The sequence below is a fragment of the Sphaerodactylus townsendi genome, linkage group LG16, assembly GCF_021028975.2.
Source record: "Sphaerodactylus townsendi isolate TG3544 linkage group LG16, MPM_Stown_v2.3, whole genome shotgun sequence".
Lineage (NCBI taxonomy): Eukaryota > Metazoa > Chordata > Lepidosauria > Squamata > Sphaerodactylidae > Sphaerodactylus > Sphaerodactylus townsendi.
Window position 1 is genome coordinate 4163776 of NC_059440.1, and position 27985 is coordinate 4191760.

A 27985-nucleotide genomic window follows, 5' to 3' on the forward strand; every position below is an offset into this window, starting at 1 on the left:
ACAGAGCAAACATCCAACTCTCACGCCTGCAAACCTCCAACTCTCACACCTTGAAGAAGGCAGACGAAAACGCGGTAATCAGCGCGACGCGTTTGGGAAGTACAACGGAGCGGATTGAAATATATACAACTGAAAACGATGAGAAATTTGACTGCCCTTCAATTGGGACGGTATTTATAAGAAATTCAAGCCACCAATCCAGGATTTTCACTAATTGTTATGAACTTGTATCACAGTCACAACGGGTGACATGGACGCAATAATATTTACAAGATTGTGGACATTGTTGGTTTAACAAATATATGATGATGGACTTGAGAGAAGGTTGTCTTGTAATAAATTGTGGCATGAATTGGATTTAAAGTGGAGATATATATGTGTTATGGAGATATAATAGTTTGAGAAGTCTAACAGCCAACAATTTGGCATACTTTACAAGTAACTAACAGGTAATATAAATTGTTTGAGCCAGCGCCGATGTGCCACGCATGTTTGTGTATCTTATATTGTTTTGAACGTAGCACATTCATTTCATAGATTGTCCATTCTTACAATGCACACGCCTGGAATAAATTATTTTGCTTCACTCCTGTAACTGTTGCTGCTGCAGAAATATTTTATTTGTACTGTGAAGCTCACACAGCTTTGTTTGTGAACTAGGCTCCGGGGGGCCTTGCTTAAAACTGGAGCCAATCTGGTGTGGAAGTAGGGGTGGGTAGCGTGGTGGCCAAGTTTGCAGATGATGCCAAATTATGCAGGGTGGCGAGAACCGCAAAGGATTGCGAAGAGCTCCAAGCGGACCTTGATAAATTAGGTGAGTGGGCTAAGAAATGGCAAATAAGAACATAAGAACAAGCCAGCTGGATCAGACCAGAGTCCATCTAGTCCAGCACACTGCTACTTGCAGTGGCCCACCAGGTGCCTTTGGGAGCTCACATGCAGGAGGTGAAAGCAATGGCCTTCTGCAGCTGTTGCTTCGAGCACCTGGACTGTTAAGGCATTTGCAATCTCAGATCAAAGAGGATCAAGATTGGGAGCCATAAATTGACTTGTCCTCCATAAATCTGTCCAAGTCCCTTTTAAAGCTATCCAGGTTAGTGGCCATCACCACCTCCTGTGGCAACATATTCCAAACACCAATCACACGTTGCGTGAAGAAGTGTTTCCTTTTATTAGTCCTAATTCTTCCCCCCAGCATTTTCAATGGATGCCCCCTGGTTCTAGTACTGTGAGAAAGAGAGAAAAATTTCTCTGTCAACATTTTCTACCCCATGCATAATTTTATAGACTTCAATCACATTGCAGTTCAATGTCTTGCCCCATATCCCCTTCAGGGATAGGACGGGATACTAATCAATCAATCAATCAATCAATCAATCAATCAATCAATCAATCAATCAATCAATCAATCAATCAATCAATCAATCAATCAATCAATCAATCAATCAATCAATCAATCAATCAATCAATCAATCAATCAATCAAGATAGATAGATAGATAGATAGATAGATAGATAGATAGATAGATAGATAGATAGATAGATAGATAGATAGATAGATAGATAGATAGATAGATAGATAGATAGATAGATAGATAGATAGATAGATAGATATAGTAGGCTTCACAGGAAGGAGCACAATCGAACCCAGATCGCCAGATTAGAGTCTGTTGCTCTTAGCGGCTATACGACACTGGCTCTCACGTTCAATTTGCTGTGTGCAAATGAAGTGCCAACAAGTCAAGTCTGATGCCATGGCACCCTTATGAATCAACGTCTTCCCAAACACCTATTGTTCAGGATGGCTTTTTCCTATTTGAGATTTCACGATCTGCTACCAGTGATGTGTATCAGCGCATTCCTCTCTCAATGCCTTTGTATTTTCAGAACTGGGGCAGTGGAGGATGCACTACGTATCAGATTGCCTGCTTTATGATAGCCTGAGGAGCAACTTCATCAATAGGTTATTGCCCAATATCCTAGAGATGACAAGATACTAAATTTGTTGTTATCCGACATTGAACCATATACAGTGGAACCTCGGTTTTCATTGCCTTCGGTTTTCATCGGTTCTGGTTTTCATCGATTTTTTCCGTGAAAAATTTGTCTCGGTTTTCATCGATTTGCAGTAAGGTGCAGGGGTCTGTGGAGAAAAATCACCCGGACAAAGCTGTTGCAGGCGGTGTCTGCAACTTGTCTAATGACAATGTCTTGCCCCATTTCAGACAAATCTTAAAGAGGCGTCAGAAACAGACCTCTTTGGACAGCTTTCTGGTGCGACGTTGGTCCACTGGCTCTGAAGCTGGTCCTAGTGTTCTCTGTTACTGTTTTCAGCATCAAACACTATGTTTATTCACCAAAAAATGTGTTTTTGCTATTTTTTTTGGAGTGCCTAGAATTGGATTTACATTGATTCCTTTGGAAAAGTTTGTCTCTGTTTTCTTCGGTTTCGGTTTTCATCGATTCTTTTCAGGCGGATTACCAACGAAAACCAAGGTTCCACTGTATAACTGAAAGAGTTGTGCTTTTTGCATAGGCCGCCAGAAAATTCAGATTGCAGATGACCTGGTAATTGTTATCGGATACAGAGATTTGGAGTAATCTTAATTTTGTTTTAAAGGCTGAAATCTTGGTTTGAACCCATATTTACCACTGTGAAGTACATACATGTTGTGTATTTAAGTTTGTTGTTTGCGGATTGCAAAGGCCAATGCAATAAAATTTTCCATTACATTACCCAAACATAAGACTTGGGCCAGAAGATAAGCCGAGGCACTTGCAGAAGACCAGAGAACGAGAGATTAGTTACAGGTTATGCAGGAATAAACAGAAGCAGTGGCATTTTATAGCGATATGTGAAGTGTCCCAAGCTTTTATGTACCTATTAGGCAAAGCTCCAGCAAAGATTTTGGAAGATGGACAAGGCAGTAAAAGGGGTTCAAAAATATTTCTCTTTCAATTCACAAAAACCATAGGCAATACCTCTGAGAAGCATTTCTTGACCGTTTCCGGGACTTTTCCATCGACCCCTTGGAGCATCTTCTCCATCTCTTCAATGCACCCACATAGCTGCCAGATTCGTTTGCAAAAAGGCTGAAGATGTCTGGGGGGGGGGGGAAGCGCAGAAACAGGTAAACCAGTCAAGGTCGAACTGCGGAGGTTAAAATCTCCTAAAAACTCGGCATCCGTATAAAGGACCTGCTTTGTTGAGTATGATTTCTCAATGATTTCTACCCGCATCGGGGTCATTTACATCCCCGAAATCTTAGCTGTGCAGAATTTCATCTCCAATGTGACTCCAATGTGACTGTGACAAAAGTGATACATTTCTCACTCTCACACACACACACACACACACACACACACACACACACACACACACACACACACACACACACACACACACCCTCTCTCTCTCTCTCTCTCTCTCTCTCTCACTTGCTTTCTCTCTGTCTCTCTCTCACACACACAAACACAGAGGCCAGTTATGGATGGGGCTCCAGGAGGCGCGGGGTGAGCACTGAGAGCTGCAGCGCATCCGGGCAAGATTTCTTGTCCCAACACACTTGCCCCCTGCTGCGCACCAGGAGTGGAAGCACATCGCAACAAGATTCCTTGTCCCGACGTACTTCCTCTCGCCCCAGTGGTGTTTCTCGTTTTACCTGTGGAAAGCAAGAGTACATCTAGCGCCGGGGTCTGCAACCTGCGGCTCCCCAGATGTTCAGGGACTACAAATCCCATCAGCCCCTGCCAGCATGGCCAACTGGCCAACTCTCCACTCGCCGGATGCACTGTCACCATCTTTCCTCTCTTTTGGCCATGCTGGCAGGGGCTGATGGGATTTGTAGTCCAGGAACATCTGGAGAGCTGCAGGTTGAAGACCCCTGATCTAGCGTGACTTTTCACGCTAGAACAAGGCAACAGCTGGCTGTAGGCAACCAGCCAGAGAGAGACAGAGGCCCGTTCCGCACAGGCCACTAAGACGGGCGTGGGGCCAGTAAAAATGCCATTGTGAGGAAGAAGATCGCACAGCGGCCGTCGCTGCAGCAACGTTTTCCCACAACGGTGTTTTCTCGACTCTCTCATTGAGCGAGTCTTTTTGAAAACGCCGTCTTCCATCCGGTGCCGATCGAACGGCATCATGTGGAAGTCGGCGTTTTCCCCGCACTGCTCCCAGTGCCCTTTTACCTCCTGCCGGCTCTGGTTGCTCTGCGGAGGCTGGGGGACATGCCTCCCGGCCTGCAACCCTGGAGGCATCGCCACGGGGGCATGTCCTCTGGCCTCCACAGAGCGACCAGAGCCGGCAGGAGGTAAAAGGGCACCGGGAGCAGCACAACCCATGCGGAGGCCACGCCGCCAGCTGCTGGGCCAGTGCACCCCCACTCACAAAAGGCCAGAGAAAGACAGAGAGAGGAGGAGGAGGAGGAGGAGGAGAAGAAGGAGAAGGAGAAGGAGAAGGAGAAGGAGAGGAGGAGGAGGAGGAGGAGGAGGAGGAGGAAGAAGAAGAAGAAGAAGAAGAAGAAGAAGAAGAAGAAGAAGAAGAAGAAGAAGAAGAAGAAGAAGAAGAAGAAGAAGAAGAAGAAGAAGAAGAAGAAGAAGAAGAAGAAGAAGAAGAAGAAGAAGAAGAAGAAGAAGAAGAAGAAGAGTTTAGATTTATATCCCCCCTTGCTCTCTTGCAGGAGACTCAAAGGGGCTGACAATCTCCTTGCCCTTCCCCCCTCACAACAAACACCCTGTGAGGTAGGTGGGGCTGAGAGAGCTCCGAGAAGCTGTGACTAGCCCAAGGTCACCCAGCTGGCGTGTGTGGGAGTGTACAGGCTAATCTGAATTCCCCAGATAAGCCTCCACAGCTCAGGCGGCAGAGCTGGGAATCAAACCCGGTTCCTCCAGATTGGGGGGGGTGGGGGGGGGGGGGGGTGGGGGGGGGGGGGGGAGGGGGGGTGGGGGGGTGTGGGGGGGGGGGGGGGGGGGGGGGGGGGTGGGGGGGGGGGAATACAGAAGAAGAAGAAGAAGAAGAAGAAGAAGAAGAAGAAGAAGAAGAAGAAGAAGAAGAAGAAGAAGAAGAAGAAGAAGAAGAAGAAGAAGAAGAAGAAGAAGAAGAGGAGGAGGAGGAGGAGGAGGAGGAGGAGGAGGAGGAGGAGTTTGGATTTATATCCCCTCTTTCTCTAATGCAGGAGACTCAAAGGGGCTTACAATCTCCTTGCCCTTCCCCCCTCACAACAAACACCCTGTGAGGTAGGTGGGGCTGAGAGAGCTCCGAGAAGCTGTGACTAGCCCAAGGTCACCCAGCTGGCGTGTGTGGGAGTGTACAGGCTAATCTGAATTCCCCAGATAAGCCTCCACAGCTCAGGCGGCAGAGCTGGGAATCAAACCCGGTTCCTCCAGATTAGATATATGAGCTCTTAACCTCCTACGCCACTGCTGCAACAACAAACCTTTTGCTATGGGTTAGTACACACATTTTATAAAGTAACCCAAAGGAAGAGTGCAAGATTAAAAGTCTGAGAATCCATCAAACAGCTTCCCTCCACAATTAATTTCTACCGTTGTTAAAAACTTTTTATGCTGCCTTTCCATGTTCGCGTATGCCACACTGCAACTTCCTTGTTGCCTTCACTGCGGCTGATCCGGGATCATTAAAAAATGAAAAGATTTGCGTGGTGATTTGCGCCTGTGCAAAACATCGCTTGACGTCACAGTAGGCGTGGAGAGGTGTCAGAACTCATTCCCGTTGCAAGCAAGAAAGTGAAGCAGAAAGCGAAACGAACAAAAATCTATTGCTGGAAAATGGGATTGGGTCCCATCAATGGCAGGAATTCAGGATGGTCACCTTTGTGGAACTGGGATCGGGCGGGTAGGGTATTATACATACAGACAAGAGTCAAGGCAGCCGCATGCGCGCACCGCCTTCTGGAGGGCTGCTGTTTCCCGCCCTGTCACAGGGCAGGAAATGGCAGCGCCCCAGAAGGCCGTGCTCCTGTGGCTGCCGCACTGCCTTGCGCCCCAGAAGGTAGTGCGGCAGCCTTCCAAAAATCGGGACAATTGAACTAACCCGTGGGATGCGGGACAAATTGTTTGAAGGCGGGACTGTCCCGCCAAAAGCGGGATGTCTGGTCAGCCTACACTAATGACAGTGCTCTCCTCCAGCGTAAGGAGACTTCAGCTGACACTAGTGGAAACATCTATTGTCAGTAGCACAGTCTGCTGTACCTAAACCCTATCGAACATTCTTCTTAAGTAAAATCTAGGATTCTTTAAGAGAGACCAGAGGCTAAAGGAACAGAGGTTATGATTACACATAACCATAACATTAAGTCATCACATTAGAGAAATCTTTGGCACTTTCTGATGATCTGCTTCTTCTCAGGTTAGACCTTTTAAAAAATTATTCTGTGCACTTGTATGTAAAAAATGCAGTCTTTTGATAAAAAACAATGTGTAAGTATTAAATTGCCGAGGTTTTATGCATCTTAATATTGCCATTTGAACAGTAGTAGTAGTAGTAGTAGTAGTAGTAGTAGTAGTAGTAGTAGTAGTAGTAGTAGTAGTAGTAGTAGTAGTAGTAGTAGAAGAAGGAGGAGGAGGAGGAGGAGGAGGAGGAGGAGGAGTTTATATTTATAACCCCCCTTTCTCTCCTAAAGGAGACTCAAAGGGGCCGACAATCTCCTTTCCCTCCCTCCCCCTCACAACAAACACCCTGTGAGGTGGGTGGGGCTGAGAGAGCTCAGAAGAACTGTGACTAGCCCAAGGTCACCCAGCTGGCATGTGTTGGAGTACACAAGCTAACCTAGTTCGCCAGATAAGCCTCCACAGCTCAAGTGGCGGAGTGGGGAATCAAACCTGATTTTGTAATTTTGTTCCTTGAGATATAAGTTGTGATGTTATGCAGATGTAATTTTTTTTATGCCTAATAAAGGTTTTGGATTTGGATTTGAGCAGATGTAATTTATTTTTATTTTATTCTGGCCTAGGGCCGTATAAATAAATTCATTGATTATTAAGAATTTCAAAAACTAAAACAGAGGAAAAACCCAAAAAAATACTTAGCAAGGGGAAGACTCCTGATTTTGCTTGCACTAAGTATAATAAACACACTTAAAACATTACTACTTGTTTCTTGATTCAATTATAAAATTAATTCTTAATTACTATTACTAATAAGCTTCACACTTTGCTCTATTATATCTATGTTATTCTTCTCCTCACAGCCACAAATCACCAATTCATTTTTTCTGTTTCGTGCAAAAAGTCTACCAAGGGGGATCCAATTATCCAAGAATTTAAATAAGTTCTTTTCACAATCTGGAGAAGTTTAGCCACCGCCACCAACTTCACAAGTCATTCTTCTGTTGGAGGTAGAGATGAAGTTTTATATACAATATTCTTGCTGCTGGTGTCATATGTAAAAAACAAAGTTCCAATTTCTTTCCATGCTATCTGTCCATTTGCGTATTAGCCTGTTTTAAGTGTGTTTAGGAGCAGAAGTGGCGTAGGAGGTTAAGAGCAGATGTACTCTAATCTGGAGGAATGGGCTTGATTCCCTGCTCTGCTGCTTGAGCTGTGGAGACTGAACTGGGGAATTCAGATTAGCCTGTGCACTCCCACACACGCCAGCTGGGTGACCTTGGGCTAGTCACAGCTTCTCGGAGCTCTCTCAGCCCCACCTACCTCACAGGGTGTTTGTTGTGAGGGGGGAAGGGAAAGGAGATTGTCAGCCCCTTTTGAGTCTCCTGCAGGAGAGAAAGGGGGGATATAAATCCAAACTCTTCTTCTTCTTCTTAAAACCTTCTGAACGGTTGAATCAACTCCTTCTCAACATTACTTACATTTTGCCTTCTCTTCATCTCGGCCCCGGGTCAGGAGGACTAAGCCCACGATCAAGTTATTGAAATGCAGTCCTTTGTTTGTGCCGCCAAAAGAACAGTATATGACCTGTAAGGAAAAGACAGAGCAGAAAGATTCATGTGGGCAATTCTGTGCTGTTAGAGGGTTGCAGAGGAGTTCCATGTGGCCGCTACAGTCCCCCAGATCATAAACATCATAAGAACTGATCCAGAAGATCGGATCAGGACCCTGCTCCACCAGAAGACGGAAGATCCGCACAAGAAGAGTACTGAGCTGATGCTCAGCCATTCCCACATGCTACAGCCAGAGGTGGGATCCAGCAGGTTCTCACAGGTTCCCGAGAGTAGGTTATTAATTATTGGTGTGTGCCGAGAGGGGGTTACTAATGGGTGATTTTGCCACGTGATTTTTGCCTTAGTGCCTCCTCTCAGCAGTAGCGCGCAGAATTTGAAGCAGTCTGGCAGGAGGTGCACCGGCGTGTGTGGCAGCCTGCACCTGCGTGCATTCGTTTCCCACCCAAGGACCGGCGCAGTGGCTGCGCCCTTGCCACAGCCCCGCCCAGGAATGCCACGCCCCCGGAATGCCCGGCCACGCCCCCGGAATGCCCCGCCCAGCCCCACTGGCGCTATGCCACAGTTTGAATCCCACCACCATGGGAACCTGTTACTAAAATTTTTGGATCCCACCACTGGCTACGGCGCTTCTCACACCAATGTCTGCTGCGCCCCATACATGAAATGTTCTTTATATGTACCAAGGTTAAATCCAATAAGAATACTTTTCCTGACACTAACTTGCCAGGAAGTTATTTACAGCTAATAGCCCTCTTGTTGAGAACTACGAGCTGCAAATAGTTCAAGAGGGAGATTGTTACGAAGAGGTTTCAACGGAGAATTTGTTACTGTAAACTCAAATAATAAGAATTATATTGAGGAGCTTGAAGAAGAAGAAGAAGAAGAAGAAGAAGAAGAAGAAGAAGAAGAAGAAGAAGAAGAAGAAGAAGAAGAAGAAGAAGAAGAAGAAAGAAGATGATGAAGAAGAAGATGAAGATGAAGAAGAAGAAGAGGAGGAGGAGGAGGAGGAGGAGGAGGAGGAGGAGGAGGAGGTGGAGGAGGAGGAGGAAGAAGAAGAAGAAGAAGAAGAAGAAGAAGAAGAAGAAGAAGAAGAAGAAGAAGAAGAAGAAGAAGAAGAAGAAGAAGAAGAAGAAGAAGAAGAGTTTAGATTTATATCCCCCCTTGCTCTCTTGCAGGAGACTCAAAGGGGCTGACAATCTCCTTGCCCTTCCCCCCTCACAACAAACACCCTGTGAGGTAGGTGGGGCTGAGAGAGCTCCGAGAAGCTGTGACTAGCCCAAGGTCACCCAGCTGGCGTGTGTGGGAGCGCACAGGCTAATCTGAATTCCCCAGAGAATCCTCCACAGCTCAGGCGGCAGAGCTGGGAATCAAACCCGGTTCCTCCAGATTAGATACATGAGCTCTTAACCTCCTACGCCACTGCTGCTCCCTTGAGAAGGCATCACGAGGTTAACCAGAACTGGAGGTCAACTAGCCCCACCTTTTGTGTTTATTTTGAAACAGCTGCTGATTTATGAAATGCTATCTTGCACTCATTTCAACATTGAGTATAACTTTATGAAATTCTGCATATCGTTATGTAAACTATTCTTTATGAAAGTGTTTATGAAATTGTTTGTTTCACATTGTGGTCAAAATCACCCACGTTGTTGTGGTTTAAGCCACTGGATACAGACTGTATTATTTCACTAACTTGCAAGCGGCATAAGCCAGTGGGCTATGGTGGTTGGACAAGAGGCAGGGAATCCAAGGTTCAAATTCCCACAAACCTCACAGAGCGACCCAAGGCAAGCGACTGAATTGTCATCTAAGCTACTACACAGGGTTGAAGTGAGGGTTCAAAAGAGGATAGAAGACCTGTGTGCCCTGCCCTCGGTTCCTTGGAAGTCTGGATGAAGTTGTAATGAAAGAACTACCAAGCAAGCTGCCCAGGCAAGAGAGAGAGAAAAGAGACCTCATTGCAAACTGCCACCCCCTTCCCACAGAACCCAAGGAATTCGGGCTGTTGTGGGTTTTCCAGGCTGTGTGGCCATGGTCTGGTAGTTTTTGCTCCTCGTGTTTCACCTGCATCTATGGCTGGCATCTACAGAGGCGTGTCACGGTAAGTCACAGTGCCTCTGAAGAGGCAAGCCACAGATGAGGCTGTGAAAGCACTACCCTGGAACGCCCCTGCCATGCCCCCGCACTGGTGCACGCCCGGGGAGTCCCCGCCACCCTGCTAGCAGTTCACCGCTTCTCCCCTCTTTTGCCTGCTAACTGAAAGCCTCTCTTCCCTGCCTCCCCACCAGTGGCACCCAGAGCGGGTCGCAATATTTAAACAGTCTAAAAACACACACAGCGATGACAACCATTTTAACAACCAAGCCCACAAACAGCATTCCAAGCCAAGAAGAACCTCAAGACGAGATTATAGGCCAGCGGTGGCGAACCTTTGGCACTCCAGATGTTATGGACTACAATTCCCATCAGCCCCTGGCAGGGGCTGATGGGAATTGTAGTCCATAACATCTGGACTGCCAAAGGTTCGCCACCACGGTTATAGGCCAAGGCCTGAGAGAACAGAACCAAACATTAGGGTCAGAAGTAGGTTCTGGTGCAGCCCAGAATGGAAGGGGCATCTCCACCAACTTCGGCAGTGTCACAAGTCATTCTTCGGTTGGAGGTAGAGATGAAGGTTTACATACAACATTCTTGCTGCTATTTATAGTTTGTAAACATCACATATATCTCATTTCCCCCCCAAGCTGTCTATCTGTTTGTATATTAGTCTTTAAAAGCTTCTAAATTGTTGAATCAACTCCTTCTCAACTTTGTTTGCGTTTTGCCTTCTCTTCATCTTACAGGTGGAAGCAAGTGACCCAAGTTCCAGGGGAATGTGCTAGGCCAGGAGTCTGCAACCTGTGGCTCTCCAGATGTTCATGGACTACAATTCCCATCAGCCCCTGCCAGCATGTCCAATTGGCCATGCTGGCAGGGGCTGATGGGAATTGTAGTCCATGAACATCTGGAGAGCCACAGGTTGCAGACCCCTGTGCTAGGCGACATGGAAACAGGTGGTATGTGGGTGCCACACCCTTTCAGAACATCACAGGTTTACCTGCACTCTGGATTGATGCTGTAAAGAAGCTGAGAACCAGTGAAAACCTTTCAGGGTAGACCAGGGCCGGAGTGAGGGGGCACGCGTGCGCCCTGCGCCCTCTCCACACCCCCTCCGTTACCACCACCACGCCCCCAAATCGGCGTATGCCCGGCATGTGGCACACACACCCGCCCAGTGGTGGGATCCAAAAATTTTAGTAACAGGTTCCCATGGTGGTGGGATTCAAACTGTGGCGTAGCGCCAATGGGCACGATGGGGGGCGTGGCCGGGCATTCCAGGGGCAGGGCATTCCTGGGCGGGGCTGTGGCAAGGACGCAGCCACTGTGCCGGTCCTTGGGCAGGAAACGAATGCACGCAGGCGCAGGCTGCCACGCACGCCGGTGCACCTCCTGCTAGACTGCTTCCAGTTCTGCGCGCTACTGCTGAGAGGAGGGGCGTAACGAAGGCCAAAATCCCGTGGCAAAATCACCAATTAGTAACCCCCTCTCGGCACACGCAAATAATGAGTAACCGACTCTCGGGAACCTGTGAGAACCTGCTGGATCTCACCTCTGCCCCCGCCCCCTTGACGTTACGCCACTGGGGCAGACGAGATGCCCTGTTAGCACTCCTGCCTCCCATCGCTAGGTGAGGGGACTACTTAAGCAGTCTTTAAAAGAAAGCTCCACCTACAAGAGGAACCTAACCTCAACATGACCAGCGCACACATGTTTCTGGGGATATAATCACTGGGCAAGGACAGCTGTTGCTGGTTCCCCAATGAGCACGCTCGTGCTCCCATCAGCTCCATCTTAACCCAGAGCAACAAGATTTTCTTTCCCCTGAAGAAGGCATGACTCATTTGCGTACACACACACACACATACACACGCACACAGCATATTACTTTTCAGGTTGACGCTAGGTAGTTATTTATAGACCTGACAGTCAAACAAGAAGTCGCTGCAGGACAAATCTCTCCGGCTTTTAATAACTTTTTGAGCGGCTGCCTTGCTTATCACAAAGCAGCCAGCAACGGAATCATTTCGGGTACCTGAAGGCATAATTATCCCAGGCAGCCACCTAGGACTTTGGTTTGGGGGGTGGGGGGGGGTTGCACCGTTAATGGGAGCGGGTGGCTGCTGCTGCTGTTGCAAAATTCAGGGCCGGACTCCCTGAAATATCAGAACTGGCACATAAGAAATGAAGAAACCTTTGTAGCCCTGGCAACTGTAAACAACTAATTTTTGCAACTCCATTCCGCCCCTGATTTCCTGTGGCTGATAAACATCGACTGCAGGCAGCAAGGAAAAGCCCTCACTTTGGAACAGACTTGCGCACGCAGCCGGCGGAGAAATTGGGGTGGATAAAAATCGATGATGCTTTGAAATTAACAAAGTCGGATCTTTTATTTCAATTGGATTTGGGGGGGGGGAAATCTATCGGAAATAGTTTTAAACCAGGGGTCTGCAACCTGCGGCTGTCCAGATGTTCATGGACTACAATTCCCATCAGCCCCTGCCACCATGGCCAATTGGCCATGCTGGCAGGGGCTGATGGGAATTGTAGTGCATGAACCTCTGGACAGCCGCAGGTTGCAGACCCCTGATTTAGAGCCCGGGACCACTAACAGACTAGATGCGGCTGAGCATGAATGTGCTTGAGCATAAAGCTCTCTGCCACAGCCGGCCAAGGGTTTAACAGCTCACTCCCCAGAGCACCCGTCTCCTGTTTGTGGAGAAGCACCACGCATCAACGGGCACCACCCAGTCGACACTTCTGCCAGATGTGCAGGTCCAAGTCTGAGCAAAGGCAAGTGGACGCTTCTCGCTTGACTTGCGCAGTGGGATCTCCTGCAGTCTGCGTGGAGATTGGGGCAGAGCGCATGAGGGGCTGGCCAGCCCCGAACCAAGCCGCTTTAGCTTACTGCAACTACACAGTCAATTCAATAAGCCTTTATTGGCAGATACACGATAGTATAAAAATACAGTTCCAGTTAAAAAGTGAATAGTGAAAAACTTCGCGTTAGTCATACGTTCAGTTTACAAACTTCTGACAAAAACTGTGCCACTGTAAGGCAACAATGAAAATCCTGACAATTTAAAAGCGTAACTACTTTATCTGATTCAGTATAATCAATCATAGAGTCTATGGCAGGGGTCTGCAACCTGCAGCTCTCCAGATGTTCATGGACTACAATTCCCATCAGCCCCTGCCATCATGACCAATTGGAGCACCATAGGTTGGCCACCCCTGCCCTACATCACCCTCTTCATTGGGAGACAGCGTAGTATAGCAGTTAAAGGCTACAATTGGACTACAATTTCCAATTGGCCATGGTGGCAGGGGCTGATGGGAATTGTAGTCCATGAACATCTGGAGAGCCGCAGATTGCCGACCCCTGGTCTATGGCTTGGGATAACAGACTGGATCGGAGTTCTTGGTACAATAAGCAGTTCAGGAGAATGTGTGGGATGGAATCCAGCTGTCCTATACTACAGGTACAAAACCTCTTATCGCTTGGGAGACCTTTAAGTCTTCCTCTGTGTAGCGGAACATAAGAACATAAGAACAAGCCAGCTGGATCAGACCAAAGTCCATCTAGTCCAGCTCTCTGCTACTCACAGTGGCCCACCAGGTGCCTTTGGGAGCTCACATGTAGGATGTGAACGCAATGGCCTTCTGCAGCTGTTGCTCCGGATCACCTGGTCTGTTAAGGCATTTGCAATCTCAGATCAAAGAGGATCAAGATTGGTAGCCATAAATCGACTTCTCCTCCATAAATCTGTCCAAGCCCCTTTTAAAGCTATCCAGGTTAGTGGCCATCACCACCTCCTGTGGCAGCATATTCCAAACACCAATCACACGTTGCGTGAAGAAGTGTTTCCTTTTATTAGTCCTAATTCTTCCCCCCAGCATTTTCAATGAATGCCCCCTGGTTCTAGTATTGTGAGAAAGAGAGAAAAATTTCTCTCTGTCAACATTTTCTACCCCATGCATAATTTTGTAGACTTCAATCATATCCCCCCTCAGCCGCCTCCTCTCCAAACTAAAGAGTCCCAAACGCTGCAGCCTCTCCTCATAGGGAAGGTGCTCCAGTCCCTCAATCATCCTTGTTGCCCTTCTCTGCACTTTTTCTATCTCCTCAATATCCTTTTTGAGATGCGGCGACCAGAACTGGACACAGTACTCCAAGTGCGGTCGCACCACTGCTTTATATAAGGGCATGACAATCTTTGCAGTTTTATTATCAATTCCTTTTCTAATGATCCCCAGCATAGAGTTTGCCTTTTTCACAGCTGCCATGCATTGAGTTGACATTCCCATGGAACTATCAACTAAGACGCCTAGATCCCTTTCCTGGTCTGTGACTGATAGCACTGACCCCTGTAGCGTGTATGTGAAGTTTGGATTTTTTGCCCCTATGTGCATCACTTTACATTTTGCTACATTGAACTGCATTTGCCATTTCTGAGCCCGCTCACCTAATTTATCAAGGTCCGATTGGAGCTCTTTGCAATCCTTTGTGGTTCTCACCACCCTACATAATTTGGTATCATCTGCAAACTTGGCCACCACGCTACCCACCCCTACTTCCAGGTCATTTATGAATAGGGCACTGGTCCCAAAACGGATCCTTGGGGGACACCACTCCCGACATCTCTCCATTGTGAGAACTTCCCATTTACACCCACTCTTTGTTTCCTGTTTCTCAACCAGTTTTTAATCCATAGGAGGACTTCCCCTCTTATTCCTTCATTGCTGAGTTTTCTCAACAGTCTCAGGTGAGGAACTTTGTCAAAAGCCTTTTGGAAATCCAAGTAGACAATGTCATGATGGAGATGGCATGATGTTAAATCTAGCCAGCATATAGGCTCTCCTGTGTATGGGATTTGTGAGCGCTGTAATATAATAGGCTGGGTATCCCTGCGTGAAAGGAATTGACATATTCGTTGGCGAACAAGATGTATTTGCCAAGCTCTGCAGCAACTACACAGTCAAGGAATTTAAGGAATGGCTCATGTGCCGCCTCTCGGTGCCACCCCCACCTTGCTTTCCAAGAACCAGACTGTGGGGCAAGGGGGAGAAACACACTCTAATCTGGAGGAACCGGGTTTGATTCCCCGCTCTGCCACTTGAGCTGTGGAGGCTTATCTGGGGAACTTGATTAGCCTGTGCAGGTGGAGTCTAATCTAGAGAACCACGTTTGATTCCCCACTTCTCCACCTGAGTGGCAGAGGCTTATCTGGTGAACAAGATGTGTAGGAGCAGCAGTGGCGTAGTGGTTAAGAGCAGGTGCATTCTAATCTGGAGGAACTGGGTTTGAGTCCCCGCTCTGCCGCTTGAGCTGTGTAGGCTTATCTGGGGAATTCAGGTGGTCCCACACACACCAGCTGGGTGACCTTGGGCTAGTCACAGCTCTTTGGAGCTCTCTCAGCCCCACCCACCTCACAGGGTGTTTGTTGGGGAAGCGGATTGTAAGCCCCTCTGAGTCCCCTTACAGGAGAGAAGGGGGGGTATAAATCCAAACTCTTCTTCTTCTTACAAATAAGCACTCACTGAAACACGAGTACTGGCTAATTCACATTCATTTAACATCATTTATACCTTGCCTTCCCAAAGCAGCTTGTACCATCCTCCTCTGTTTTATTCTCACAACCCCCCTACCAGGTAGGCTAGGCTTCAAATCTCCGTTCATCCGCCAAGCTTGCTAAGCGCCCTCCGTTCTATTCCAGCATCCTGATCTACCTGGCAGGGCTGTTGTGAGCAAGAGGAGAGTCAGATATGCCACTCTGCGCTCCATGGAGACGTTTGAGCGATGCATCGACGTGGGGTGGGCACAGAAGGACGCACATGCAGTACGGACTTTATCAAAATCAGCACAGGTGGCTCTCCCCTGTGACCCGTGCTGTGGATGCGCTGAAAACAAGCTTGCTGCAGGGATGCAAACGGTGTTCCCCTCCGTTGGCTTCAGAAGCAAGCAGCACTTTAAAAGTTAGGCATCGATACCCTCTTAAGATTTCCCTGCACTGACAGAAAAAGCTGACGCCTTTAAAAGAAAAAGAAAAACCAGCCGGCGCTGCAATTAAATGCGGTTGCCCGTTCACAGTTGCGGGAAAGGGAAGAGCAGGAAGCATCCAAGCACCCTTGTCAAGAAGCCACTGCCGAGCAGAGTGCTGGGAAACAGCCGCCTGTGAGACAACAACGCCTCTAAGCAACCTGAACACAAGGCTGCCTGCTGTACCTCTGCATGAGTCACTGTTCTGCCTTGGCTTCCCTCCCACCAGGACCAGTTGCGGGTAGTGTAAAGTTGCTGCTTAGCCTTGGAAGGTTTTCGTCTGACCAGGTTGGCGGGACGCCCAGATTGGGGAGTATCTGTAGTTTCTAGTATCTGTATCTCCTGTTTCTTTTGCCTGCCTGCGTGAAAGTGTTTCAATGTGGTTTTCGGATTGGGAACTGCAGGTGTTTATCTTACTTTGGCGGGAACTGGTGGGGTGCCCGTAAAAGAGGCTGTTCGAACGTTGGGAGGTCAGTTCCCGCATTGCTTCTGATCGACTTAGAATGCCAGCTCAATAAAGAACTTGAAAAGTTACTTTTGTCCTGGACTTTACTGGTTCTTTACAGGCAGCCAAGCCTCCACTGGTTATGAGTTGATTCTTCATTTGCTACCTGCTTGCAGAGACTTCACACCCAGAACAGCGGCCCGCAGAATCGCAAAAGGCACTCCCAGAGGGACACACGGTCAGTATTATCTACTCCAGGGGTCTGCAAACTGTGGCTCTCCAGATGTTCATGGACTACAGCCCCTCCCAGGAATGCCCCGCCCCCGGAATGCCCAGCCACGCCCCCATCGTGCCCCGCTCAGCCCCATTGGCGCTAATCTACAGTTTGAATCCCACCACCATGGGAACCTGTTACTAAAATTTTTGGATCCCACCACTGATCAGCCCTGATGGGGATTGTAGTCCATGAACATCTGGAGAGCCAGTTTGCAGACCCCTGGTCTACTCGGACTGGCCAGCAGCTCTGCAGGGTCTTAGGCAGAGAGAGGTCTTTAAGATCACCTGATCCTTTTTAACTGGAGATGCCAGGAATGGAACCTGGGACCTTCCGCAGGCCAAGCAGTTGCTCTACCCACTGAGCCACGGCACTGGGCAACTGCAGTCAGAGCCGTAGCAAGGGAGAACTGCGCCCAGGCCACCCGTGTACCCTGTTCCCCTACCACGCCCCTGCCTGTCCCGGAACGCCCCTGCCACACCCTGTAACGCCCCCTCCACGGTGCGCCCCCAGTGCGACACACACTCCCTCCTGTCCCCTTGGTGATACGCCACTGACTGCAGCCTTTCAGCTGCAAGAGTGAGCTGTGTCTTCACTTACTCCAGGAAATTTGGGAGACCTTGCTTTTAGAGCAGCAGTGGCGCAGGAGGTTAAGAGCTTGTGTATCTAATCTGGAGGAACTGGGTTTGATTCCCAGCTCTGCCGCCTGAGCTGTGGAGGCTTCTCTGGGGAATTCAGATTAGCCTGGGCACTCCCACACACGCCAGCTGGGTGACCTTGGGCTAGTCACAACTTCTCGGAGCTCTCTCAGCCCCACCTACCTCACAGGGTGTTTGTTGTGAGGGGAGGAAGGGCAAGGAGATTGTCAGCCCCTTTGAGTCTCCTGCAGAAGAGAAAGGGGGGATATAAATCCAAACTCTTCTTCTTCTTCTTAGTAGATGAGCACAGTTTAAGATATACTGCACTCCCAGACCTATTCGCCTCTGAATGGTATCAATTACTCAAATAAAAAAATCTACCCCCAGGTTAACTATTTGAAGATCTTTGTATGTTGTCACCCAGAGAGATATTCCAAACCTTAAAAAGCAAACTTTTAGAACAGGAATTCCATATCTTATTGGGGCAAGCAAATAAATCATGCTCACCCCTTTCTGTCAGAATAGTACCTGAATGGGGGCACATGGCTGAATATCTCGAATTATTAAGTGAACTTCAACAGAGACGGATTGTTACAAGGGCCAGATGCAATACTTTCCCATCTGCCATTACGAAGGGTGGCTATTTATCTATCCCTTCCCAAGATCGGGTTTGTCCACACGGTAAAAACCAAGTGGAGACTCTTGCTCACATTATACTCAACTGTCCGAGATACGTGGGTATTAGGAATTTCTCTCCTTGGCTGGCCCCAGACAAATTTGAAAGAGACTCTGACAATTCTGTTGTGGGGCTTCTGTTAACACAGACGTCATGCTCTTGGAAAAAACAGCAACATTTCTTCTACAAGTGACAGAACTTTCTAAGTAACATCTAATGCCAGATGCAGTTTCTCTGTGTTTTGATCATATTCTTGCTTTGTGCATCACAAACGTCTGGTAATGTTCTGGAGCTTATTTTATGTGCCTTATAAAGGTGGTTGTTGTTAGTGGATGGAGCAGTAGGAATAAGTCACGGGGACTTCTCAGACAGACAAGCTATTCCAAGGCAGGCAAGTTCCAGCCCTTTGTCGACTAATTCATTTTATTTTATTTATTTATTTGTTAGTTTTATATACCGCCCTCCCCCGAAGGGCTCTAGGCGGTGCACAACATATAAATCAAAGTAGAGCACAGTTTAAAACATAACAAATACAACTATAATAACATATATATGGCTCTAAAGGATTAAATACATCTAAAGGATTAAATCTGGACCACTCTGACAACCACTACGTCGGACTACACAGAGAAGCCACTGAAATCCACAAACACATGGACAATTTCAACAGAAAGGAAGAAACCATGAAAATGAACAGAATTTGGCTGCCAGTGTTGAAAAACTCTAGAATCAAGACAGTGACTGATCAGCTCCACACAAACACAGGACAACTATAGACTATAGCAATCAAAGGGAACAAAGACCAGGATACTTCTATTCAGATCCATTCACCTATTGACCTTGCTATCTTCATTGTTACTCCCATGCTACAGACTTCTCTGCGACTCACATGCCAGGCTACTCTATTCAGATTGCCTCACCTTTTGACCTCACAGTATATATACTCCACTTGCTTTCCATTCCTACCATCAGATCCTCTGAAGATGCCAGCCACAGATGCAGGCGAAACGTCAGGAGAGAATGCTGCTAGAACACGGCCATACAGCCCGGAAACCACACAGCACCCCAACAATTAAATAGTTAAAACACAGCATTACAGTAAGTTACTAAGACTGACAGAGGAGCACAGTGACAACATTTTGGTTCAAGCTGAAGAAATCTGTTGCACCGATTCACATAGTACAGAGAAGAACTTTGGGTGAGGAAGCCTGATCCAAACTGGACTACTGCAGTGAGCCTGGTATGGGGTTGCCCTTGAATCTTGCTTAGAAGCTGATGCTAATGCAAAATGTCAAACAGCTAGAATGATCATAAGAACATAAGAACGAGCCTGCTGGATCAGACCAGAGTCCATCTAGTCCAGCTCTCTGCTACTCGCAGTGGCCCACCAGGTGCCTTTGGGAGCTCACAGGCAGGAGGTGAAAGCCTTCTGCTGCTGCTGCTGCTCCAGAGCACCTGGTCTGCTAAGGCATTTGCAATCTGAGATCAAGGAGGATCAAGATTGGTAGCCACAGATCGACTTCTCCTCCATAAATCGGTCCAAGCCCTTTTTAAAGCTATCCCGGTTAGTGGCCATCACCACCTCCTGTGGCAGCATATTCCAAACACCAATCACACGTTGCGTGAAGAAGTGTTTCCTTTTATTAGTCCTAATTCTTCCCCCCCAGCATTTTCAATAGATGCCCCTGGTTTCAACGAATGCCCCTGGTTTTCAATGAATGCCCCCTGGATCCTCTGAAGATGCCAGTCACAGATGCAGGAGAAACGTCAGGAGAAAATGCTACTAGAACACGGCCAGACAGCCCGGAAACCACACAATGCCCCAGTGATTCTGGCCGTGAAAACTTTCAACAATACACAGATAGAATGATCTGTAGCATTAGCCGCAGGGAACAGAGAGAATGGGTTTTCATGAGCTTGATCTGGTACCCATTTGCTCCTGAATGAAAGACGCTCAAGGTTTGAAGGTAGGGAGTTCAGGTGTAAATCAGGCAGGCGCTCTCTGCAGTGGCCACTAAACCAGTGGTGGGGTCCAAAAATTTTAGTAACCGGTTCCCATGGTGGTGGGATTCAAACAGTGGCGTAGCGCCCATGGGTCGTGGCCAGGCATTCCGGCGGCGGGGCATTAATAATTTCTCTGTTACTGCAAAAAACTCTTACTGTAAAAAAAAAGTTCCTAATCTCCAGCTGGTATCTTTCTGTCCATAATTCAAACTCATTATAGCAAGTCCTATCCTCTACTGCCAACGGAAACAACTACTTCTCCTCTCATTGACTGCCGGTCGAATACTTAATACTTTCAAAGACTTAATTTTGTTTCTAGAAATCAAAAGAAGGAGACTTTCCTTAAACCAGGAACTTTACCATATTTCTAAAACATGTTTTTAAAACAGCCCAACAGGGAGAATTTATCCCGTTTTCTACCTTCGGTTACCAGCCACATAGGAAACAACAGGACTTTATGATCTTTGGACCTAATGGCATTTCTAACGGAAAAGCAGACCCAATTAGTAACCCCCTCTCGGCACACACAAATAATTAGTAACCCAATCGCGGGAACTGGTGAGAACCTGCTGGATCCCACCTCTGCCCTAAACCGTGGAATCGGCAGTCTACCCAAGCGCATCAGGACAGGGAGCCGGGCCTTTTCAGTGGGCCGGAAAGAGTGATTCACTTTTCAAGGCTGCCTTTCGCGAACTGGTCTTTGAACTGTGGCATTTCTTGGCTGCCGCGCCGAATCTTCCGCTCTTTGCTTTCTAGAGGGCTTCTCGGATGCTTTGGCTGCCTGGAGAGTCGTTGCATCCCAAGGCGAGTTTGACGTTTCCTAAGCAAAGAAATGGATCCTCGCGCTTGGCTGGCATTCGTGCGAGCAGAATCACTCCACATGCTCAGCTTCCCACCCGGAAGGCCTTGTCAAACAGCCAGGCTAGATGCTGCAAGCAGCAACGCGAGGCAGAAAAATCTTCTGAGGTTGTCATTTTTCCACGGACAATTTTCTGCCCCCTCCGTACATAAACACAACCTCTTTATAACTGTCATGGCTGTTGTGCTGTTAATCAATCACGATGAATAGGAGCAGCAGTGGCGCAGGGGGTTAAGAGCTCGTGTATCTAATCTGGAGGAACCGGGTTTGATTCCCCGCTCTGCTGCTTGAGCTGTGGAGGCTTCTCTGGGGAATTCAAATTAGCCTGTGCACTCCAACACAGGCCAGCTGGGTGACCTTGGGCTAGTCACAGCTCTTCGGAGCTCTCTCAGACCCACCTACCTCACAGGGTTTTTGTTGTGAGGAGGGGAAGGGAAGGGAGTTTGTTAGCCCCCTTGAGTCTCCTACAGGAGAGGGTATAAATCCAACTCTTCTTCTTACTACTACTACTACTACTACTTTTTGTTTTAAGAAGAAGAAGAAGAAGAAGAGGAAGAGGAGGAGGAGGAGGAGGAGGAGGAGGACTTTGGATTTATATCCCCCCTTTCTCTCCTGCAGGAGACTCAAAGGGGCTTACAATCTCCTTGCCCTTCCCCCCTCACAACAAACACCCTGTGAGGTGGGTGGGGCTGAGAGAGCTCCGAGAAGCTGTGACTAGCCCAAGGTCACCCAGCTGGCGTGTGTGGGAGTGCCCAGGCTAATCTGAATTCCCCAGATAAGCCTCCTCAGCTCAGGCGGCAGAGCGGGGAATCAAACCCGGTTCCTCCAGATTAGATACACGAGCTCTTAACCCCCTGCGCCACTGCTGCACCTTGTAAAAGTGGTATATGAAGCTCTGACAAACCTCAGTCACCCAAGGGGGGGTGGGTCTGAAAACGAGACCGCCTCCCAGTGCATAATGCAGCAGGACGCAGGATCCAGGTAAGACTGGCCCGGATTGGTTGGCTGGGCATTTGCTTTCTTTGGCTACCTTTCAGGAACAAGCCGACGGAAAACTGGAACTTAAATTGGGATGACTTTTCGCTTTCGCTTTCCTCAAGAGTATAGAGCAGTTCCTCATTTTTCTCTCTCTCTTGCGTGGAGAGTGGTGGAAGTGCTTGCATCAGACTTGTTGGAGTGCTGCTGGCAACTTCCTCAAGCACTCAGAAATGCAGTCACAGTCCCGTGCAGGCTGGGCACTTAAGGCTTCAACACAGGTTCCAAACCAGGGGTCTGCAACCTGTGGCTCTCCAGATGTTCATGGACTACAATTCCCATCAGCCCCTGCCACCATGGCCATTTGGCTGATGGGAATTGTAGTCCATGAACATCTGGAGAGCCCCAGGTTGCAGACCCCTGTTCCAGAGGTGGGATCCACCAGTTCCCGAGAGGGGGTTACTAATTATTCGTGCGTGCCGAGAGGGGGTTACTAATTGGGTCTGCTTTTTCCATTAGGTCCAAAAATCATCAAGTCCTGTTGTTTCCTATGTGGCTGGTTAGCGAAGGTAGAAAACGGGAGAATTCTCCCTGTTGGGCTGTTTTAAAAACATGTTTCAGAAAGATGGTAAAGTTCCTTGTTTAAGGAAATCTTTTGATTTCTAGAAACAAAATTAAGTATTTGAAAGTATTGCCATTTGGACAGGCAGTCAATTAAGGTAGAAGAAACTGGTTGTTTCCTAAGTTGCATGTATACGATAGGACTTGCTATAATGAGTTTAAATTATGGACAGAAAGATACCAGCTGGAAATTAGGAACTTTTTTTTTACAGTAAGAGTTTTTTACAGTAACAGAGAAATTATTAATGCCCCGCCCCCGGAATGCCCGGCCACGCCCAGGTCGTGCCCCTCCCAGCCCCATTGGCGCTACGCCACTGTTTGAATCCCACCACCATGGGAACCTGTTACTAAAATTTTTGGATCCCACCACTGCCCTGTTCCAAACAAAGCTCCATCTACCCCCCCCCCACCCCACCCCCCGCAGTTTCACACCCTCCAGCACACTCTCAAAACACAAATTAGGGTTGCCAGCCACCAAGACGGGCCTAGAAATCTCCCAGAAGGACAACTCCAAACAATACAGATCAGTTCTCCAGAAGAAAATGTCCGCTTCAGAGGGAGGACTTCATGCCATTATCTGCTGCTCCCCGTGGTTCCACCCACAGATCTCCAGGAATTTCCTACCCTGGAGTTGGCAAGCCTGATACTAGGCCAAATTCCTTCTCAGATTTCCCCCCACTCAGACACTGCCCACAAATCTCCCAGAATTTGGCAGGCCAGAGTTGGCAACCATAAAGCACGTATGGCGTCACGCCTCTGCCTTCGTTCAAATCCTTCCTCAAAAGTCATCTCTTCTGAAAAGCCTTTGGCTCCACGTCACGTTCCTCCTTTTGAAGAAGAAGAAGAGCTTGGATTTATATCCCCCCTTTCTCTCCTGCAGGAGACTCAAAGGGGCTGACAACCTCCTTGCCCTTCCCCCCTCACAACAAACACCCTGTGAGGTAGGTGGGGCTCAGAGAGCTCCGAGAAGCTGTGACTAGCCCAAGGTCACCCAGCTGGCGTGTGTGGGAGTGCACAGGCTAATCTGAATTCCCCAGAGAAGCCTCCACAGCTCAGGCGGCAGAGCTGGGAATCAAACCCGGTTCCTCCAGATTAGATATGCGAGCTCTTAACCTCCTACGCCACTGCTGCTCCTTTTGACACTTTTCTCACATCATAAGTTCCTTGGGACATTGACCGGTTTATGTAAACAACCACCCGGGGAGTTTGAAATATTATTCCAGCCTTCTGTCAAACACCCTTCTCGTCCAGGACTATTTATAACCTTCACCAAAGATCCCACGTTCCGTGGCTGGCAGCCAGCAGGCGCAAGCAAAGCTTCATGTGCACGCTGGGTCTTTCCCACCATCTCATTATCCCCAGCCCCACTGCACAAGCAGAAAGGCAAGAACAGGTCCAAGCCTTGGCCCAGAGTTTAGAGGAGCATGCAAATTCTTTAATGAAAAAAGCATACTGAGTTATCTATGAAAATAGGAAGGTACCGGCTGTGGATCTTTCTTGCAAGACATTAGCAAGAGATGTGGCACAAACTGCCAAGGAGGACCGGCAAGGAAGGAGCGGGAAGGGGGAAAGAATCTGTTTCATTTGTGAGACATTCATCCCATCCTCTTCCAAGGAACAGTGCAAATGGTTGATACGCACACATTTTCATCCTCATCCTCCTCACAGCTATTTTTCGAGGTCTGCCTGAGACCAAGCAACTAGCCCAAGGTAAGTTTCAGACCCTAAAACACAGGGGTCGGCAACCTGCGGCTCTGGAGCCACATGCGGCTCTTCGTGTCCTTGTACTGCGGCTCCCTCATCTGGCGCCTGGGAAGGAGGGGAAAGGACGCAAGAGGGAGGGAGGGAGGGAGGGTGGGTGGGAGGGAGGGGAGAAGGAGAGAAGAGGGAGGGAAGAAGGAAATGAGGGAGGGAGGGAGGGAGGGAGGGAAGAAGTGGGAGGAAGGGAAGGAAGGGAAGGAAGGAAGGAAGGAAGGAAAAGGAAGGAAGGAAGGAAAAGGAAGGAAGGAAGCAAGGAAGGAAGGAAGGAAGGAAGGAAGGAAGGAAGGAAGGAAGGAAGGAAGGAAGGAAGGAGGCACGCTCGCCGTGTCCCAAGTGCAACTTGCCATTGTTGGCGTCGCCGCCGCTGTCTATCCCGCCCGCTTGGGTGGGATACACGGCAGTGGCGATACCAATGACAACAAGTTGCACTTGGGACACAGCGAGCGCGCCTCCTTCCCCACCCCTTCCTTCCTTCCTTCCTCCCTCCCCCCTCCCTCCCTCCCTCCGGTGTCCTTTCCCCTCCTTCCCTCGTCTGGTGCCTGCTGTCACCTGCCCGGCTGGGGGCGTCCTCCATAAGTGCAGCCGCCCCTGCAACTTACTCTGTCCTTCAGCTTGAATGGTTGGCTAGCAGGCTGAAGGCGGGGCTTGGGGAGGGCAGGGAGGGGAGGGGCTTGGGGAGGCGGGGCCACGTCCCTATGGCTCTAGCAGGTGTCTGAACGCCGGTCTTCCTGGACCTAAAGACTATACTTCACAGGATCATACAGGGATTCTCACAGCCGCTTCAGGCTGCTGAAGCTCGCCCGCCCCCACAGATCTCCTTTTCATCACCTTGCCCAAACGTATCACTCAAACCATAAGATCTAGAAACCTGCTTTGCCTTTCAGGAGGCCAAACTCTACGCCACAGATCCGACTCAATGTGGAATGGAAGAAGACGGCGCATCCCTTTGCTCAGAGGTGGGATCCAGCAGGTTCTCACCAGTTTCCGAGACGGGGTTGCTAATTATTTGTGTGTGCCGAGAGGGGGTTACTAATTGGGTCCGCTTTTCCGTTAGAAATTCCATTAGGTTCAAAAATCACGAAGTCCTGTTGTTTCCTATGTGGCTGGTTAGCGAAGGTAGAAAACGGGATAATTCTCCCTGTTGGGCTGTTTTAAAAACATGTTTTAGTAATATGGAAGAGTTCTTTGTTTCAGGAAAGTATCCTTCTTTTGATTTCTAGAAACAAAAAAAGTATTTGAAAGTATTAAGTATTTGACAGGCAGTCAATTAGAGGAGAAGTAGTTGTTTCTGTTGGCAGTAGACGGTAGGACTTGCTATAATGAGTTTAGATTATGGACAGAAAGATACCAGCTGGAAATTAGGAACTTTTTTTTACAGTAAGAGTTTTTTACAGTAACAGAGAAATTATTAATGCCCCACCCCCGGAATGCCCGGCCACGCCCCTGTCGTGCCCCGCCCAGCCCCACTGGCGCTACGCCACTGTTTGAATCCCACCACCATGGGAACCTGTTACTAAAATTTTTGGATCCCACCACTGCCTGAGCTACTGGCTCAGTTCTCCCTGCAGACTGTTGCCTTCTCAAACCCAAACATGCGCAAGAGGCAAGACAATCATAATTGCTTCTCAGGCGACAAAAAAAAATAAAATCATTAGCCCATTTCGCTTGAGATAAATAGGCTGCGCTTAGATCTGACTTCAGTTAATGGGAAATGCCAAGATACCTAATCATTCATACCAGAGAAATCGATAGCTGTGTACATCACAGATGGCCTCCAGGTTGGAAATGGCTTTTTTTTTTTAAAGAAAAAGATCCCATAATATGAGCAGCTGTTGTGTTTTTTTTTCAGAGATATTATGAGAAGGTGCCGGTTCCTTCTGAAGTTCTTCTGCGGCAGCCAAGAGGGCTTGTTGCTTCCCTTGAGTAAAAGCCCAACCATCGAGGTATCTGCTTGGAGGACAATTTCCCATCAGAACTTAGATTCAGTGCTGCTACTGAATGCATTCTACTATCAGATTTTTGAGGCTTGGACTAGACCAGGAGTCTGCAACCTGCAGTTCTCCAGATGTTCACGGACCACAATCTGACTAGAGATGCTTGGAGCTGAACTGGGTTGAATTTTGGACGCTCTGCATGCAGACGGCCCTCTCTGCTACTGAGTCATGTACTGGACAGCCTCTGTTCATTAGCCTGTTTGGGAGCCCCTCAGTGCCTGTGACAGCCACAAGAAGGGAAGTGGCCCAGCCCCCTGGAAAGCCAAAAACAAGTTACTCATTCAGTAACTTGCTGACTTCCTTGTTCTGCTCATGGTCCAAAAGGTTCAGCCTTCACATGTGATTGTAGCTTGTGGCCGCCATTCCCCCCTACACACACCAACAAGCAGATTGTTATTGCGGCGCTTGCTTCTCCTGCTAAGTAAGGGGGGAAAACAGATGCCACCAGAGCAAATGAGGTACTTCTGCAATGACAAAAGAAGGAAAGGAACTACATGTTTTCGCAGAAGGACGCTGGAAGCACCAAACATCCCATTTTCAGCGATCGCCGGCAATTTCTTTGAGTCGCAGCTAAAAACACACCAAGGTCACAGGCAAGAATCCAGAGCCCTCAAGCAGCGAAGAAGAAGAAGAAGAAGAAGAAGAAGAAGAGGAGGAGGAGGAGGAGGAGGAGGAGGAGGAGGAGGAGGAGGAGGAGGTAGGTGGGGCTGAGAGAGCTCCGAGAAGCTGTGACTAGCCCAAGGTCACCCAGCTGGCATGTGTGGGAGTGCCCAGGCTAATCTAAACTCCCATGTCACCAACCTAGGAATCCCACAAGCCACACATTCGATCTGGGTACTCCAGTGGCATAGTGCTAACGGAGTGTGGGGGGTGCGCACCAGGTGCGTGTCGGGGCGGGGGCATGGCTGTGGAGTGGAGGGGGTGTGGAGGGGCGGGAGTGGGTGGGGGGTGTGGCGGGGCGGGGCGGGGCGTAGGACGCATGCATGCCCCGGGCACAGTTCCCCTTCGCTCTGGCCCTGGCATACCTTATCATATATTCCCACTTGGTTCCACGTAAATATTCTAAGATAATGCATATAATGAAGCCAACTGAAGCTAAAAAAAAAAAATTGAGGACATTTGTGGGAGAAAGAAGAGTTGCAGTTCTTACCCAGGAGCAGCAGTGGCATAGGAGGTTAAGAGCTCGTGTATCTAATCTGGAGGAACCAGGTTTGATTCCCAGCTCTGCCGCCTGAGCTGTGGAGGCTTCTCTGGGGAATTCAGATTAGCCTGTGCACTCCCACACACGCCAGCTGGGTGACCTTGGGCTAGTCACAGTTTCTCGGAGCTCTCTCAGCCCCACCTACCTCACAGGGTGTTTGTTGCGAGGGGGAAGGGCAAGGAGATTGTCAGTCCCTTTGAGTCTCCTGCAGGAGAGAAAGGGGGGATATAAATCCAAACCTCCTTCTTCTTCTTCTTCTTCTTCTTTGAGGCCAATAATGTGGAGAGAAAGCTACCGAGTCCCGAGGCTACCCAGAGAGCTTCACGTGGGATCAGAACCCAGCCTAACACTCTTAAGTATGCTGGCTCTTCAAAATTATATGGGAGGGGGGGAGTCAGAGGGGGAATTTCATAAACGCAATAAAAATTAAAAGAGCCTACAATGACAACTTTGTGCATGGAGGACTTTAAAATTAGCTCTCA

At 48.4% G+C, this 27985-nt stretch overlaps 1 protein-coding gene across 1 annotated transcript in view; it reads right to left on the reverse strand.

The window, feature by feature from the left end:
* LOC125445920 (ubiquitin carboxyl-terminal hydrolase 32-like) overlaps positions 1–27985 on the reverse strand; it is a 114816-nt gene that overhangs the window by 19948 nt on the left and 66883 nt on the right. The window contains 3 exon segments of the mRNA XM_048519358.1: positions 2982–3059; positions 3062–3102; positions 7826–7931. Of these exon segments, the coding sequence (XP_048375315.1) occupies positions 2982–3059; positions 3062–3102; positions 7826–7931 (225 nt within the window).